We start from the raw sequence: 19,281 nt of genomic DNA on the forward strand, positions 1-19,281 counted from the left end.
ACTTGTGTGCATATTAGAATCACTTGGGGATCTCATAAAAATTCCAAAATTACAATTCATTCTTAACTTTTGGAGTGGGATACAAGCTTCAGTATTTTTGAAACTCTCTAGCCCAGTGGTTGGCAAACTCATTAGACAACAGAGCCAAATATCAACAGTACAACTATTGAAATTTCTTTTGAGAGCCAAATTTTTTAAACTTAAACTATTTAGGTAGGTACATTGTTATTAACTTAATTAGGGCACTCCTAAGGCTTAGGAAGAGCCACACTCAAGGGGCCAAAGAGCCGCATGTGACTCGTGAGCCGCAGTTTGCCGACCATGGCAGCCGATTCCAATATGCAGAGAAGTTTTGAAACCACTCTTTTAAAATGATCATTGGGTCAAACCCTTTGTCATCAGGCAGATTATGAACGTATGGAAGAAGGACCAAATCTGCATTTCTATTCTTTGTGACCTCTTCTAAGGTTTTCCCCCTTGTTCTCAAAAAGCAGTTAGAGAAAAAATACTATTTATCTTAAAACCCACTAAACACTTATTTATGTCTTCAAGGAAATTCTAGTTTCAGCTACGAATTATATCTCATCCAGTTGGTATTACCACACTCTTCATAATATTGCAGTCTACTTTACTCATGTGTGAGTATGTATGTATGAATACGTATATGAAAGTTACATAATACACTCAATTCTAATTTTATGATATTAATGCATGTGCAGAAGGTCACATTTGGGGAGATATATCACACACTGTCTCTTAAAACATAGTGTTGTCATTTAAGTTATTGAGCAGTGAAACTCAATTTTATACTGTGAGGATTAGTGTTCCATTTCTTGCCTGACAGAAAATCCTTAGGAATCATTCAGCTGCAAAGAATTCTTCAACAATTAGAAATCCCACAGTGGAGCCTAAGGACTTCAGAATATTCTATTTATTTTAGCTTTTCATAATCTGGAATGTAAGAAATTTACTTGGATACTTAGAAAAATAGAACTTTATCCTTTATATATAAATGTATTGTATAATTAGTACCTTATTAGTATTTATTTCCTATAGCTGCTTAGTATTATAAGTGTATGCTGTCAAATGACAAAAATAATACAATTTAGTAATGAGTTAAAGTCCTTTATTCAGGGGACAACACCCGTGAATTAGTGGGTTACTGAGCCTAACAATCAGTGGAGCACTATTCCTGAGGGAATTTTGACAAGAGAGAGTTTTATAGAGCATTAGAAGAGGCAAGGAAGGAACAGGGAATGATTGGCTAGGAGGTTGAGTATTTCCTAATAAGGCTAGCACATCTTATTTTCCAAGGTAAGTTAAAGCTGAGTTGAAGGATTGTGATTGGGGTAGGTTAGATTTCCTTGACAGTGAAGTGTGGGGTGGAAAAATTAATTTTCCTTTTACCATTCTAAATTCTCCCAGCTGGACTAGTAATCAGATTGAGATGAGACAGATTAACAGGAGAAAATGTCTAAATATGTTACATATGTACATATGAGGGTTCCATATGAATATGGATGTTGCAGTTTGGGACTTCAAAGGGAATAAAGGTAGTTCACATGGAGATTGAAAAGCAAATGTTTGGTAAATAAATGTTTGCTGGGCCATCTGTAACAATGGGACACAGTGAGGGCTTTAATCAAACAGGCCTTGCGAGGTTCTTCCCTGTGTATCACACACTAATTCATATTAAACTACAGTTATCTATGATCATATCTTCCTTACTGGAGGAGGTTCTCTATGTACATTCTTTCAGGCAGAAAGAGGGAAGTTCTAACTTTTTCCTGATTTTTTTTCTTTCTTGAAAATGACCAGCTTAAAATAATCAATATTCCAAAAGGCATATTTTGGGATGGAAAACTCTGTTTTCCCTTGGAGGCATTGCCCATAAGTGTGGCTAACTTAGGTTTAGAGATCTGACATGGGCCCTGCCACTGGGGCATCCTTCATCTTGTGGGTCCCAATATACAAATTACCTTTATCAATGTCCATTCAGTAATGGGTGATAATCAGGAGTTGTTAATACCTTAAATAAGAAAAACAAGTTTAGCAAATATATTAATCTAATTTGTGGATAATATGATATTGAAAGGGTTGAAAACTATTTTATAAAAGTGAATCAAAATCTCCAATATCTCAATAGACTAGGAAGATACAATTATACACAAGACTACAGGGTACTTTACTTAGCTATAAAATGCTATTTGCTCAACTATACATTGGGGAAAATATGGGAGTTGGCAGCAGTGTTCATAAAAATATTTTATGAGGCTTTGTTAAATCCTGTATGAGTCTACAGTACAATATACATGCCAGAGAAGCTTACACAATTTTAGTCTGCACCTACCAGGAGTTTACTAAGTACTTCTCATAGTACACTTTGATTATGAAATTAATTCTGCACATAAAGCTTCATCAAAATAAGTTGGAACACATTCAAGAGTGACCAGGGTGAGAAAGAATCTCAGAAGCATTCATATTGGAAAAATATGAAAAAGCTAGAGATGTCTCAAGCATCATATAAGTGTGTTTAAATAGTTAGAAGATTATCCATGTAGAAAAGGGATTGGATTTACTTGTATGTTCTGCTCAACCTCAGCACTTCTAAATCTTCTTTCCTTGCTTTATGTTTTCTCTTTAACACACTCTATTAACATACTATTTATTTTACTTATTTTTATTTATTACCTGCCTGCCCCTTGCCCCCCATCCACTAGGATAAGAGTAGGATATTCATCTACTTTATTCACTTACTAATACCCAGAAAAGTACCTGGCATATAGTTGATGCTTAACAAGTATTTTATTGAATGATGAATGGCCCTAAGAAATGAAACTGGGATAAATGGGAGAAAGCCTCAGGAATTCACATTTTGTTCTAGAGTAAGGGGAAACATTGTTAGGAATGTTAAAACTTTCTGCCCTGGCTCAGAAAGCAGTGAGTATACCAATTCTGGAAGTGGTCAAACTGCTGCTGCCTAAGAAGCAATAGAAATACTATAGTAATGATGCTAGTTTGTATTTGATCCTAGATAATCGAATTTCTTGATGAGATTTTATAATTTTCTAAAATATATTTAGACTAATTTTCTTTCTTACCACTGAAAACCAGTAAGTCCTCAAATTAAACTTCCAGGTTAAATGCAGTTTGTGCTATAGTATTATTTGGTCTTGAACTTAAAAGAGATACATTTAACAACTCTTCTTGATTTTATGTTCCCCTGTTATTCCCAAAAGCAGTGATTCTGAAATACAGACCTCTCAAAATTTAGGAACAATTATTGTAGAAACATCCCAGAAAATAAGTCCTATAGAAGATGGAAGAGACCAGAAAGAAAGTGATCAAATAGAAGACAGCCACATGCAAGGAAAAAGAATAGTACAAACATATTCAAATACAGATGGCAAGACCCAAAAGGTATATACACATATTTCTTAATTATAAGCTATGTTTTTAATTTTATATTATGCTTCATTACTTAAATCAAATTTTGTTGCCACTGATTTAATGTGAATCCTTAAAAATGAACTTGTCTTGGAAATATGTAGTGCAGATACACACTTATTAATAATTTCAACTCCAATTTGTTACTATTTTTTGTATAGATAAACTGGAAATAGGTATTATCCTCCTAAATACAAATCTTAAGGTATTTATATCTCAGCCCAAAATTAAAAGTGGTATTATTTTCAGGTATATACCACACATAGAAATTTATGTATTTTATTAGCCTTTGTGATGATAAAGTTATTTAGTTTAACTAAATGTATTAATTTCTAGAATTTACCTAATTTTCCAAAGTGTTTTAAATCTTAAAATATTAATGTTCCAAAAAATTAGTATTTCAAACAACTTATTAGTTCTTACTATGGATACATCATGTCACCAAAAGGTTTATGTATTCAGCATAAATCAGTGAAAAACAGGAAAAATAATTTTGCTGTAAAAATATCATCTTTTAATTAACCTATAGGGTTCTTTTAAAATTAGATTCAAAAGTGTTTATTTTTTGAGGTCTCATAAGAACTTTGGAAGAAAAAGTTCAAGGATAACAAAAGTTTCTTTTAGTTACCACCAGAATAAAGTTCAGATGAAGCATTATATGCTGTGTCTGCTGATTCATTGATTGATTGGTAAATAGATAAATTTTATAGATATCTCTGTAAAATCTATTTTGCCACATATTATTCAGGTGGGAATTTTGTTTAGTTGCAGTCATTTATGTATAGCACAATGAGTTTGTAAATAAAAGTAACTCATAGTCAATTCATATAATAATATAGTATGAACTACTCTGAATAAATTTGTATACATTGTTTGTAGTCAGAAAACAAATGTTGACCAAATTGTAGCAATTGTGATTTGAAAATCTTAGAACTTCTCTATAACCCCAAAGATAACCATTATTTTAACTTTAATTTAATCCCCAACTACTTTATTTTATCGTTATATTATGCTTAATTTTATCTATTTTTTAATTTTATAGATTCTGTATAATATATCTTCTTTTATGCCTGGCTTCTTTTGTTCAGTATTGGGTAGAGTTCATTAACTTTTATTGTTGTATATTATACTTCATTGTCTGACTATACTTCATTTTATCCATTCTGCTGAATTTAGGGTTGCTTCAGTTTGGCTTTCTTGCAAATAATATTCCAATGAATATTCTTGTACATGTATTCTATTGCATAAGTGTGGGCATTTCTGTAATGAAATACTAGGCGTGAAATTACTATACCATAGGTTATGTTTTTCTAAGATTTTAATTGATAATTAAAAGTCTTGCACCAATTTGTTATATCTACTAGCAGAATCTGAAAAATTTACTGCTCCTCATCAACACTTGGTATGTTGGTATTTCTCATCTTAGGCACTTTTATATGTACGTTAAGGTATATCATTGTGGGTTTATGTTTTCGTAATTACTGATGAGATGTTAAATACTTTCTCATAATTATTGACCATAAGGTTTTTTTTTAGTAAATTGCCTCTTCAATTCTCTGCCCATTTTAAAAATGAGTTGTCTGTTTTTTTTCTTATTTATTTGTAGAAGTTCTTATATCTGCTATATTGGAGCCTTTGGTTGGTTATACATATTGAAAATGTCTTGCTGTAGTTTTTAAGGAACAGAACATTTTTCTAAATTTAATTTAATTTAATTCATCACCATTTATTCCCTCTATGCCCTCTTCCACCTTCCCCACCCCCCACAGTCACCACACTGTTGTCCATGTCTGTGAGTTCGCTCTCTCTTTTTTTTCTTTTTTGCTCAATACCTCCCCCCACTCCCCAACAATTCCCCTTCCCACCAGACCTGTCTGCTTGGTCTCTATGAGTCAAGGAAGAAAACATCTTAATTCTAATGTCATCAGTATTAGAAAATAAAATAATCCAGTTAGAAAATGGGCAAACAATAAGAACAGACATTTCACCAAAAAAGAAAAATGGATGACAAGCATATATATATGTATACATATGTACTTGTGTGTGTGTGTGTGTGTGTGTGTGTGTGTATAGATGTTCAACATTATTAACAATTAGGGGAATGTACTTGTGTGTGTGTGTGTGTGTTTGTGTGTGTGTGTGTATAGATGTTCAACATTATTAACAATTAGGGGAATGCAGATTAAGACCCTGATGAATCCTCGCTGTGTGGCTTAGTTGGTTGGAGCATTATCCCATACACCAAAAAGTTGTGGGTTTGATTCCTGGCAGGTCATATACCTAGGTTATAGGTTGGCTCTCAGGACATGGCTGGTACTGGAGGAAACCAGTCTCAATGTTTCCCTCTCATCTCTCTCTCTCTCTCTCTCTCTCTCTCTCTCTCTCTCTCTCTCTCTCTATAAAACAAGTACCAACAAGTACCCATCAGTATATGAGTGATAAAAAAAAAAAGCTGTGGTACATTTACACCATAGAATACTATGCAGCAGTAAAAAAGAATTATCTCTTACCCTTTGAGACAGCATGAAGGTACCTGGAGAATATTATGCTAAGTGGGTACGGGCTAGAAGGGGTTCATGGGAAAAAATGGGCGACATCTGTAATACTTTCAACAATAAAGATTTTTTAAAAATAAAATCAATAAAGCATGTTCTCAGGTGAGGATACACATCTACTAGAATAGCTAAAATAAAAAACAGTGAATATACCAAATACTGACAAGGATGTAGTGAAACTGGATCTCTCATACATTTCTGTGTGACTATAAAGTGGTACAGCACTCTGAGAAATAGTGGGCAGTTTCTTCAAAAAAGTAATCATATACTTTCATACAAACCAGCCATCTCACACTTGAGACTTATTCCACAAAAATGAAAGTTTATGTTTACAAAAAAAAAACCTATACATGAATGATCATAACAGTTTTATTTGTAAAAAGCAAAAACTGGCAACCACTAAAACTTTCTTCATTAGCTGAATTGTTAAACTGTGATACATCCATTCCGTGGAATACTGCTCAGCATTAAAAAGTACAATTGTTGTTACACAATGTCTTAGCTTTGTTACCTCAAAGTTATCAGTTTGAGTTTGGACCTAGGCTTTTTTTCCCGTCTGTGTTGCTATTTAAATAGAATTTCAAGGTCACAAGGGGTTATCAGTTGTTCTGTATTTTGTTGTTTCTTGATTCCTGCTTTACTTCATTTTTGGCCTTAGAATTTCTCTTATTATTTACCATATTACAAACATACTTTAACTGTCTTTGTTTCAAAGTATGAAATTTTTTCTGAAGTCCTTATTATTTTAGTTCTAGTTAATTTGATAATAAGTCTAGTGACTAATATTTAAATTTGATAATCATGTTTTGGATCTTTTTACAATGCTTAATAATAGCACTTAAATATTAATTGAATCTTAGTAAAGCAATGAAACTTTTAAAAAATACATTTTATATACTGTTTATGAGGACAAGTTCAAAAGACATTTCAAAAATATTTTGAGAGATGACATATAGTTTAAAGGAAAATAATTACTTCAAAGGAAAATAACCCTTAGATAGGGGTTTTTGGTATTTGTGTTAACAAATCAGTTTAATTACTTTAGAACCATTCCTTGTATATAATATAATATTATTTATGTATTCATCAATATAGGGCTCATTGTCAAAGTAACATTGGGCCAAATTTACTTTTTCTTTTAATTTTTACTATAATTATTTATTTGTTCCTGAGTTGGGATCTTTGAAAAATAATATTTTTTAAAGAAGTAGTTTAGATTAGTCTAGATCCGTGGTCGGCAAACTGGCTCGCGAGCCACATGCAGCTCTTTGGTCCCTTGAGTGTGGCTCTTCCTAAGCCTTAGGAGTACCCTAATTAAGTTAATAACAATGTACCTACCTATATAGTTTAAGTTCAAAAAATTTGGCTCTCAAAAGAAATTTCAATCGTTGTACTGTTGATATTTGGCTCTGTTGACTAATGAGTTTGCCGACCACTGGTCTAGATTAATATTGCTCCTTTCCCCAGCCAAGAAAGTCTTAAACAAGATCACATATTTTATTATTAGGATTTAAAATATTTGAAACAGTCTATTTAAAATTTTGCTTTGGGGAAGCTTTTTTAAACTGATGAGATATTTTGGAACAAAAGTCAACATAGCTTTATTTTATTTAACTTTAGTGTATTGAAATGTCATGAGGAAAACATGCAGCTTCAAGAAAACTTGCTTTATGATCATCAACATTATTTTAGCTTCATTTGCCAGAAGGAGTTCATCAGTCAGAAAACAGTATTTGAGAAAAGAAACCTAGATTCCCAGAGAATAAGTTATTAAATATTTTATTTTTGTTGCTTTTTCTGTATTTCCCCCTAGGTTTACAAATGGTCCTTAGGTTAAATTACTAGTACTGCTTTGTGGTTGACTTTTGTATTTGTATCTTCTGCCCCCTAGGGCAGTTTTAGTGTACGCATTATGTTCATTTATGAGTTCTGTTATCAATTATAGAATTTTATTGTCTAGGCCTTTAACTGCATAAACAAATATATTTTCAAGTGAAGAAGTAATATTTATCATGTTAGCTTACTTGATATTTTTGAGTAACAATCTAATTTCTATGAAACCTTCACATTTAGGATTATTTTCATTACAAGAATGCCAAAAGGCCAGCTTTTCCAAAGAAGAATGGTAATATTCAAAAGAGTTCACATACAACAGGTCCTACCAGAGGTAAGAATGCATATGTAATTAATAGTGTCTTTGTGATTTAATGTGATTTAAAAATATTATGAACAACATTATTTATATAACAGTTATATTTTCTCAGTTAACAGAGAAAAATTAAAAAATATATCTGCCCAGAAATCAAGTAGCAATGTTATTTTATTACGAGAAAGAATTATATCCTTGCAGCAACAAAACAGTGTACTTCAGAATGCCAAAAAAACAGCAGAATTGTCTATTAAAGAATATAAAGAAGTCAATGAAAAGCTCCTTCATCAGCAGCAAGTATCTGATCAACGATTTCAGACAAGCAGACAGACAATAAAGGTAAAAGGAAATAAATTATAATCTATATTATAAAAGTATATATTTCCTTTTACATGTTTTGTTTGGTTCATATTTGTGTTAGACATATCTATGAGTTAAAAAATTTTCTAGGCACTACTAACTAATATAATTAGTTTAATATCTAGATTTCTTGAATAAATTCATATTAAGGAACAACCTTTATCAGGAAGATAACTCCAAATAAAAAAGACAAATATTTTACTAGCATTCCTTTTGACATCTATCATTTTTATATATTCTTTGCATTATATTTTAGATTTTAAATGCAGGCTATATAAATGCATATAGCTTGCCCATTTGCCCATGTATAAAAGTTTGAATTTATCATTATAAATTACATTGTTAACTGGCAATTGCCTCAGTTCCTATTTTCAAATACTAGTTTAAACATATATTAATATGTTCTTATAACTTATTTGTGATTCTTTTATTTAGGTGAATTGAGTTTTCGGTAACAATTTTTAGATATATTATACATTATTGCTGGTTATCATATTTAATCTTAGAGCAAATGAAAAAGAAAAGATTGTTTCTTAAGTCTCCATTCCTAAAGGCATTTGTTTGTATAAGGAATGAATTTTGGAAATTTGTTGTTAGACAGAAGGATTCTTTCACACATTTTAGAAAATAATTTTTAAATCACAATCACAAAATGTTTAAATTATACATAGATTCTCTACTTCTAACATCTAATGCTTTAATTCAAGCAATACTCAGAAATGTTTTAATTATAAAGGACTTAATATTATACTTGTATACTAATAACAGGTGTTTTGGCTTTATTTCAAAGTAGCCGTATATCCTAACTTGATCTATGTTCTTTATATATATGTTGGTTAATAATGACATTCAGTTATTCCATATCCTTGCTGATTTTCTATCATCTATTATTGAAAGTGAAGTATTGAAATCACCCATTATTTCTTGTAATAACTTCAGTGAGACATAGTTTACATACCATACAATTCTCTCAGTTAATTCGGTGGTTATTACAATATTGAAAAATGTGTGTGACAATCACCAAAATCAATTTTGAACATTTTTATAACTTCAAATATAGACCCTCTACCCATTAGCTATCATTCTTCCATTTCACCATCTCTCCTAGCCCTGAGCAACCACTAATCTATATTCTGTCTGTGTGGTTTTACCTAGTCTAGATATTTCATGTACATGGAGTCATGCAATACGTGACTTTTGTGTCTGGCTTCATTCATTTAGCATTATATTTTCAAAGTTTTCCATGTTGTAGAATGTAGGAATTTGAAAATGTACTCCTCCATAAAAGCAATAAAAACAGGCAAAAATAGAGTCAACATTTTCATAGCATTGGGTATAGAATCTAGTCTTCTAAGTTTTGATGTAATATTTAAGGCAATTAATTGATGACTCGAAGCTACAAGTTTTTAAGACATGGATTTCTTATAAAATGATTGAAGATCAAATAAAAGTATTTTACATGAAAACGATAAAGCATTTTATTGAGACTTTGTGAACGTTGAGGAACACTTACATTCCTCTCTGAAACTAGAAATTATCCAGGAACTTGCAACAATCTGGGGAGAGTTTATTAAAAACAAACAAATAAACAAACAAACAAAAACTCAACTACAAACAGGAAACTTTGTGGCATTTTAATTTGCCTTAGTTCCATCCCCACTCTCCCAGCTCAGCAGCAACCTGGCAACTTCTAAAAGAAACCTAATGGAGCTGGAGCACTTTCAAAGCTCTGTTCCCAAATAATTGTCATCATTTGGCCTGTCTGATGGTTCCTTGATAGCCCGCTGTAAAGAGATGACTGGGATTGCTTTCAGTGTGAACCGTCTTTTTCCTGGGGGAGAAGAGGGAGCAGTGGGGAGGACATGGTGTTACCAAAAACTATTACAGGCAATTGTTTAAACTTTAGTTGGCCTGAGAGGATGGATTCTAGTTTAGGTCAAGCAATATATTAACTAAATAGCTTAAAAGGAAAAGCTGTGGAATGAGATATTCATAAGAGTTTTGAATGGCTCTGACACGTTCCTAGGAATCTGGAGGACACATGCCCATTAGTTAAGGAATGGGTAGATAAATTCTGATATATGCATACAAGGGAATATTGTGAAAACACAAGAGAATAATGAAGTATTGATATATGTTACAATATGGATGAACATTAAAAACATTAAATCTAGTGAAAGAAGCAAGTCACAGAAGAGTACATATTATGTGATTCTATTTATGTGAAATACCCAGAATAGACACAGAAAGAGAGAGAAAGTAGATTACTAAATGCTATGAACTGGGAAGGATAGAGGAGTATAGGAGTTACTGCTAAAGTGTAAGGTTTCTTTTTAAAGTGATGAAAATGTTCTGAAATTGACTATGGTCATATTTGAATATATTTGTGAATATACTAAAAACATTGACTTGTACACGTTAAATGAGTGAATAGTGTGGAATGTGAATTTATATCTCAGTAAAACATTTTTTAAATATTGGTTTTAAGTAGGAAAATAAAAGACAAGTAGTAGTACTATATGAATTTTGCTGATAATTCATCAGTATTTTGCTGATAATTCATCAGTAACAATAATGTAATAAAAATTATTATTCAAATTAATAAAGCCTACTGCTGAGATAAAAGTTATTAGGTAAATGTTATGGTGAATTGTAAGAGCCATGTAACATTTTTAGGTATGTAAGTAATATACGATTACATGAAACATTTCAATTATTATTAAACTTGACAAAGTAAATATGTTTAAGGTTAATGGCATTAAAGTTAGTTTCTAATTAAAACAATGTATGTTCTTTTCCTTACATATTCAGTTCTCTATTGCAAAAATGAATAGGGAATATATTAAAGCTAAGAGTATTGACTACCTTTTCTACTTTGAATGCTCATTTCTTTGACTTAAGAGAGTTACTCATATTTCACCTGAAACATTTGGAAAATGAGTCCTAATCTTAAGAATAGCAAGATGAAATGTCAACCTTTTTTGTTCCAATAATACTACTTAAGTGTATTATGACCATGGAAACTCCTTTATAGTCACATCTGTGTCACCATACAGATGTAAACAGCATTGACTCACAGAGGCAAACTACCAGAATCCATATTAAAAAGGAAAATGAAGTTTGCCCATAAGTGCACCTTTTAGAATTTCTTTTGAATGTTTTATTTTAAGTAGCAAGTAATTATATACATATATCAACTGATAGATAACAAATGTAAATATTTGTGAAATTTTACATACTGTAATACTTCTTCTCTAAAAAGCTCTCTCCTGAAATACTGTGTTTAGAAAAACAGAATAATCCTTATGATTCATTTGTATGAGCTGTGTTATTCTCTGTGTTTATTTAATAACAAAATGCATTTCAAGGGATGTATTATCGTTATGGATTGAATTATCCCCACCCCAATCATATATTGAAGTCTTAGTCCCCAGTGTTATAGCATTTGGAGAGGGATTTGGGGGGAAGTGGTTAGTTTTAGGTGAGGTTATAAGGAAGGGGGTCCTCATGATGGACTTTGTGCCCTTACAGCGGTTCTCAACCTGTGGGTCGCGAAAAATGAAAATACATCCTGCATATCAGATATTTACATTATGATTCATAACAGTAGCAACATTACAGTTATGAAGTAGCAACGAAAATAATTTTGTGGTTGGGGGTCACCACAACATAAGGAACTGTATTAATGGGTCGCGGCATTAGGAAGGTTGAGAACCACTGAATAAGATGAGAAGAGACACCAGAGCTCCCTCTCTCTCCACCGTGGGGGGACAGAGTGAGAAAGTAACTGTCTACAAGCCAGAAAGAGAACTCTCATCAGAACTGGACCATGCTGGCATTGTGAGCTCATAGTTCCTGTCTCCAGAATTGTAAGAAATTATTGTGTTTTTTTAAAGCACCCCGGCACATGAAATTCGTGCACGGGTGCAGTCCCTAGACCTAGCCTGCAATCAGGGCCATCTTCCCTGGCTACAGGCAGCTTGCCCCACCCTCACCCCCACCACCCACCCGGGTTCCCAGTTTGCCATCAGGCAATTGGAGCCTGATGGCCAGGGTGAGGGACCAAGAGGTCGGTCATTCCACCCACTCGCCAGCCCCAGCCCTGCCGTGGGTCACCCTCTGTGTGTGAGGTGACCGGCGGGGTGGGAGCTTTGGTCTAGCACCGCCTGCATCCCCTGCCATCCACCCCTGGGTCCCCATTCACCATCGGGTGATCAGAGCCTGCCAGCTAGGGCAAGGGACCAAGAGGTCAGCATTCTGCCCGCTTGCCAGTCCCAACCCCTGTCACTACCTACCCCGGTTCCCAGTTTGCCATCAGGAGATCGGAGCCTGATGGCCAGGGAAAGGGACCAAGAGATGGTCAGTGCACCTCCTAGTGACTGGTTGAGTGGTCGTTCTGCTGTTTTGGTCTCTGGGCTTTTTATTATATAGGACTAGAGGCCCGGTGTACGAAATTCCTTCACGGGGTGGCGGGGGTCCCTCAGCCCGGCCTGCACCCTCTCCAATCCGGGACCCTTTGGAGGATGTCTGACTGCCAGTTTAGGCCCAATCACTGTGAGCAATCCAGGAACACTGGCTCCTAACTGCTCACCTGTCTGCCTGCCTGATTGCCCCTAACCCCTCTGCCTGCCTACCTGATTGTCCCTAACCACTCTGCCTGCTGGCCTGATCGCCCCTAACTGCTCTCCCCTGCTGGCCTGATCGCCCCTAACTGCCTCTGCCATGGGCCCCGCCACCATGGCTTTGTCTGGAAGGACATCGGAAGATGTCCTGTCTAATTAGCATATTACCCTTTTATTAGTATAGATTATAGCAATCTGAGTAGATTAATACAGATTTTAGTACTGGGAGTTGGGTGGCATTTTAACAGACCTAAAATTTGGAAGCAACTTTGGATAATGGGTAGATTCTGGAAGAGTTTTGAATTGCATACTGGAGTTTTGGACATTAAGGGCATTCTGGAGAGGTCTCAGATGGAAATGAGGAACATGTTATTAAAAGAACAGAAGAAAGGGAATGATTTCCTTGGCTGGACTGTGTTCTAGTGTTCTGGACTGTGTTCTAGTGTTTTTCAGAAGGTAGAACTTGTAAACAGTGAATTTGTATATTTTTATTAAGACTTTAATTTGTTGGAGCTGCTCTAGGTTTACAGCAAAATTAAGGGGAAGCTACCAGGGTTTCCCATATATCTCCTGCCCCTAAACATGCATACATTCCTCCATTATCAATATCCCTCCCAGAGAGGTACATGTATTATAATTGACAAATCTACATTGATACATCATCATCACACAAAGTCCATATTTTGCCTTAAGGTGCTGTACATTCTTTGGGTTTGGACAAATGTATAATGACATGTATCCATTTCACTGCCCAAAAATCCTCTGTGCTATGCTTATTTATCCCCCTCTCCAATCCCTGGCAACTGTCTCCATAGTTTTGCCTTTTCAAGAATGTTATATACAGGCATACTTTACAAATATTAGGGTTGGGTTCCAGACCACCATGATAAAACAAATAATACAATAAAGCAAATCATAATTTTCTAGCTGGTGAAGGGTCTTCCTTCAATTTGTAAAAAATTCAACATCTGAGAAGCACAATAAAGCAAAGTGCAATAAAATGAGATATTGCTATCGTTGGAATCATACAATATGGATGCTTTTCAGATTGGCTTTCTTCTCTTAGTAAGCACTTTAGGTTAAGTGCTTATGTCTTTTCATAGCTCAGAAGTTCATTTCTTGAAAAAAAATTTTTTATTGATTTGAGAGAGAGGAAGGGATAGAAATATCATCATTGATCAGCTGCCTCCTACATACCCCTTACTGGGGATCGATACTCCAGCCTGGGTGTGTGCCCTGACCAGGAATCAAACTGTGACTACCCGGTTCATGGGTCGATGCTTGACTACTGAGCCACACCAGCTGGACAGTAGTTCATTTCTTTTAATGCTGAATAATAGTCCATTGTTTGGATGTTCAGAGTTTATTTATTCTCCTAGTGAAGGTGATCTTGATTGCTTCCATGCTTTGGAAATTAAGAATATAAACATCTCTCTGCAGGTTTTTGTGTACGCATAGGTTTTCAGTGCTTTGGGGTAAATACTAAAAAATGTAATTGCTGGATCATATTGTAAGATCTGTTTAGTTTATTAAGAAACCACCAACTGTCTTCTAAAGTCTGTACCATTTTGAATTCTCACCTGCTATGAGTGAGAATCCTATTGTTCTACATTCTCACCAGCATTTGGTGTGGTCAGTATTCTGGATTTTTGCCATTCTAATAGGTGTGTAGTGATATCCTATTGTTTTACTTTACATGTCTCTGATGACATGATATTTCACATCATTTTTGATGCTTATTTGTCATCTGCTTATCTTCTTTGGTAAGGTATTTGCTTGGAGCTCTCACCCATTTTTTAAATTGGATTGCTTGTTTCCTTACTGCTGAGTTTTAAGTGTTCTTTGTATATTTTGGATAATAGTCCTTTATCAGGTATGTCTTTTGCAAATATTTTCTCCCAGTCTGTGGCAGAACGAGTCTTCTCTTTCTCTCAACATTATCTTTCGCAGAGCATAGCACATTCTCAATAAAAGGATGGAGTTTTACCAAGTCACTTATATTATAATGCATATTTTTTAAGCCTGGTTCATGTATCATTTCCTATATGCAACATTTCCCAGAGCCTTTTCTTTTTCTAAGATTAGCATAAAATAAAGGAAGAATTCTGTTGTAATCTAGTAAGTCTGATGTAGTAATTTGACGTGTAAATGAAGTATACTATAGGCTTTTGTGATTAGGAACTGGATAGTGAATCTGAAGGTTAGAAGTGGAAGAGCCAGATATACATATGTCAAGAATGAATATCCATTCACATTAAGGAAGTGAAGGCATTGATGATATTGAAGGAGCTGACTAAAAAGTGGACAAACCAGCTAATAGATTAATAGTGTCATGAAAGTGCTGGAAGGTATGATTTTGATATGAAAGTTAGTAATGTAGTGGTATGGTGCTTTCAGTGAGAATGGGGTGTACCATCTCCTGTTTGTGGCAAATCCTACTAGACCCATAAAACTTACGTTACCTTTCTAGTTACATAGGTATTTAATCTTCTGAACCCTGACTTGCACAATGGCCCTATATGTTTTCTAAAAGAAGAGGATGCTCATTTTATCCCCCAAGGCTATTTCTCCCTCTTTATATAATTCCCATTGTTTTGTGTAACAAAAGGAGGCATGACAGTATTTCCAAAAGTTAGGGAAGGGTGCTTTACAAAATATGGCCTAGAGAACTCTTTTGAGACTTTTCTTTTATTCTACCCCAATAGCTTATATAGTATACATTTCTTGTAGGATATTCAGTTTATATATATCAGATTCTCCAGGGCCATGGCTTTTGCCAGATGAAGCACTTTTGATTTTGAGGCTGATGAAACACAGTGCTATTATTGATCTGTGCATGGCATAGCCTGTCTCTCTCCTAGCAGAGTGTAGCAACATTTATCCAGGAATTTGTGAAATGTCACTTGGATCATGTTCGTAAGGTAAACTGTGCAAAAACCAGGATCTGTGCTGAGAATCCAGGTGGAATTGGACGTGACTGTCTTATTCCTACATCTTCTAGATGAAAAAAGTGATATTTATTAACAGAATATATGTGTCCTATATTAGACTTTGTAAGGAACTATTATCATTTAAAATACTCTGTGCTATATAATCATACTTATATTCTGTTTTCAGATGCACTTGCAATCTTATCACAGAGAATATTAAGAAAATGTATCCTGAACAACTGTTTATAATGAACAGTGTTATAATATATTGTGCAGTAGCGTTTTCCTATATTCCTATGTAATATATTCTTAGTAGTGTTTTCATTCTTTGCATCAATATACTTTCAGGTAAGTATGTCTCATTAAAAAGCAACATGAGTAGCCCTAACCGGTTTGGCTCAGTGGATAGAGCATCGGCCTGAGGACTCAAGGGTCCCAGGTTTGATTCCGGTCAAGGGCATGTACCTTGGTTGTGGGCACATGCCCAGTGGGGTTGTGCAGGAGGCAGCTGATCGATGTTTCTCTCTCATTGATGTTTCTAGCTCTCTATCCCTCTCCCTTCCTCTCTGTAAAAAAATCAATAAAAAACAAACAAAAAAAGCAACATGCCTAGAAATGACAAATTATAACATTTTTCTCACTGTGGGATTATTATATTTAAATATGCATATATTGTAGAGTTTGGTTTGCACATTGATAGATATATGTGGTTTGCTACAATTCAGTTTAATGCACCTAACATATGGAAAGCACTGGAATAATGGGATGTATAACTACAAATTAAACATGGTCCTTGTCTTATAAAAGGTACAAATAGGGGAGTTGGACATGAGTATCACAATATAAATAAATCGTGATATATGTAGCATGGTTGGAGTGTGTGAGTGTGTGTGGGGGTGTGCATGCATCTATGTGTGTATAATATATGTACATGTAGTAGATGGAATATACAGTCATTTATTGCTGTCATTATTTAGTAAAAATATCATTTGGCCTTACACTTAAAATTTGGTTGATTTTGAAAGTTGTGTGTGTGGAACAAAGCCATTAAAAGATGGAAAACTTTAAAAGGCAAAAGTTGAGATGCAGTTTGTTGAGAATAGTCAGTAATCTGGTAGAGTTGTGGTTCTCAACCCTAACTGCATGCTACCTCACTTGCTTTAAAAAAAAAAAAAAGTATGCCCAATGCCCTACCCTAGAGCAATTAAATCTACCAGGATTCTAATTAAAGCAACTGGAAAGTAGATGATATAGTATATTTGTGAAAATATAATATACTAAATATTGTGTGGGGGAAACTCATATGAAAGCATACCAAGAAAGTTGGATAAAACATAGCAAATATCCTTATAAATGAACATTAGAACTTGCCAAAAAATGTAAATACCTAGGGGCTGAAATAAATGAAAACTTATCATTGTAACCAAGTGGTAATTTGTCACGGAAGTGAAGGTATCAAGTGAACAGTAGGATATTTGAGTATAAAATTTAGAGATGTGAAAATGTGAAAAAAGGAATGTTTTAAAATTGCAGAGTGCTTTTTGCAAATAAGTATTTTGAGTAAAGAAACGTAAAGGAATTATAAACATCAAAGGTATTCAGGATAATGATTATTTCTGGTGAGTCAGATGAGAAAGATACATGGCCTTCAAATGTATTTGGTAATTCATTGTCTTTGCTGAGTGGTTGATTTATAGACATTCATTATATTTTCTTTAAATATCTATTACATATTTGAAATATTTCCCCCCCCCCAAAAAAAATGAAGAAAGAAACATATTGATGTCATTATTCCAGAGAAAGAGTGCTGGAGGTGGAGCAAATCGTTGCAGCAAGTTAAGTTTGGGGTGGGGAGTATCTGATGTATGGGTAGAAGAGGAGTCAGAGAAGGAGAAGGTAGGAAAGTGCTGTAATACAGGAACAGGAAGGGAACATTTTTAACAAGAAAAAGAGAATAGCCCTAACTGGTTTGGCTCAGTGGATAGAGCATCGGCCTGTGGACTGAAGGGTCCCAGGTTCGATTCCGGTCAAGGGCATGTACCTTGGTTGTGGGCTCATCCCCAGTTGGGTGTGTGCAAGAGGCAGCTGATCGATGTTTCTCTCTCATCAATGTTTCTAACTCTTTTATCCCTCTTCCTTCCTCTCTGTAAAAAAAAAAAAAAATCAATAAAATATATTAAAAAAAGAAAGAAAGAAAAAGAGAATAGTTGGTCAACAGTGTCAGATGCCATAGAGGAATCGAAAAGAAAATGACTGAGAAAAGATTATTGGACTTCTCTCAGAACGCTTTATTAGCAGACCTCTCTTGATAGCAAGTAATAGAAACTGAACTCAAACTAACATAAGAAAAAGAAAGCTTACAAAAGTCAAATGATGAACTGAAGAGAATAGACTTGGGAAGAGTAGTGATAACCAGAACCAGACATTCTAATATCTTTGATGTTTCTCTTTATCTCACATATCTTCCTCTCAGACTAGCTTTCTCCATGGTTGTGGATACTGGCCATGTGATAACAGAGCCATAATTATCTTGTGCCTTATGGCCTAGACACCAGAGAAGAAAGGGATTTCTCTTTCTCATTTTTAGTCTTCCCTTAATTTATATACACATATTTTCATCTACATGAATAATTGGCAGGAAATTTAGAAGTCATGCAGGATACAGGGCAGTTTCTGTGCTACACATGCAGTACATCTAGTGTTCCTGGCTCTCATCCATTTCAGTGTCAATCATTGTCGTACTCAGAAGTGCCAAAATACATATCTAGGCAGTATGTATTCTTTGAGAATCTCTGATACAGGAGAAAAGCAGAGAAACAAGTTCCATTAATAAAAATAAAAAGAACTCTAGACTACTTTTTTCCTAAAGATCTATATGAATCACATAGTACAACTCACTGAGATTCAGATAGTTTACTGAGTGGCTACTCTATTATGTCAAACCTTGAAAGAATGTGATAAACAGAAGATATTAATTCAAAATAGAAAATGAAGTGAGGGACAATGGAAGAAGTTCCTATGTGAAATTTTTGTGTTATAAAAGGAACTTTTAAAAATGAAACATGAAAAATATCTTATAAATCTCTTATTTTTTAAAAGAATTTTTTACTCTATGCCATGAAAGGTAATTTTTTTAGTAATTTTCACATACTTTAGTTTTTTTGTTGTTTTTTGTGTTCCACCTATTTATTGAATATATTATAAAGAAAAGTATACAA

General features: G+C 34.2%; 1 protein-coding gene across 7 annotated transcripts in view; it reads left to right on the forward strand.

The window, feature by feature from the left end:
* Window positions 1–19,281, forward strand: part of CNTLN (centlein) — a 268,476-nt gene that overhangs the window by 192,381 nt on the left and 56,814 nt on the right. For 5 of the 7 annotated variants that reach the window (XR_001514051.1, XM_015564722.1, XM_015564724.1 and 2 more), the window contains 3 exons: window positions 3,240–3,420; window positions 8,076–8,169; window positions 8,267–8,490. Coding sequence is in view for 6 of the 7 variants with exons in the window: in XM_015564722.1 (XP_015420208.1) it covers window positions 3,240–3,420; window positions 8,076–8,169; window positions 8,267–8,490 (499 nt within the window). In the remaining variant the exon portion in view is untranslated. The remainder of the gene's footprint in view (window positions 1–3,239; window positions 3,421–8,075; window positions 8,170–8,266; window positions 8,491–19,281) is intronic. The other 2 variants (XM_015564723.1, XM_015564725.1) reach the window with 1 other exon arrangement.

This window comes from Myotis davidii, unplaced genomic scaffold (assembly GCF_000327345.1).
Source record: "Myotis davidii unplaced genomic scaffold, ASM32734v1 scaffold197, whole genome shotgun sequence".
Lineage (NCBI taxonomy): Eukaryota > Metazoa > Chordata > Mammalia > Chiroptera > Vespertilionidae > Myotis > Myotis davidii.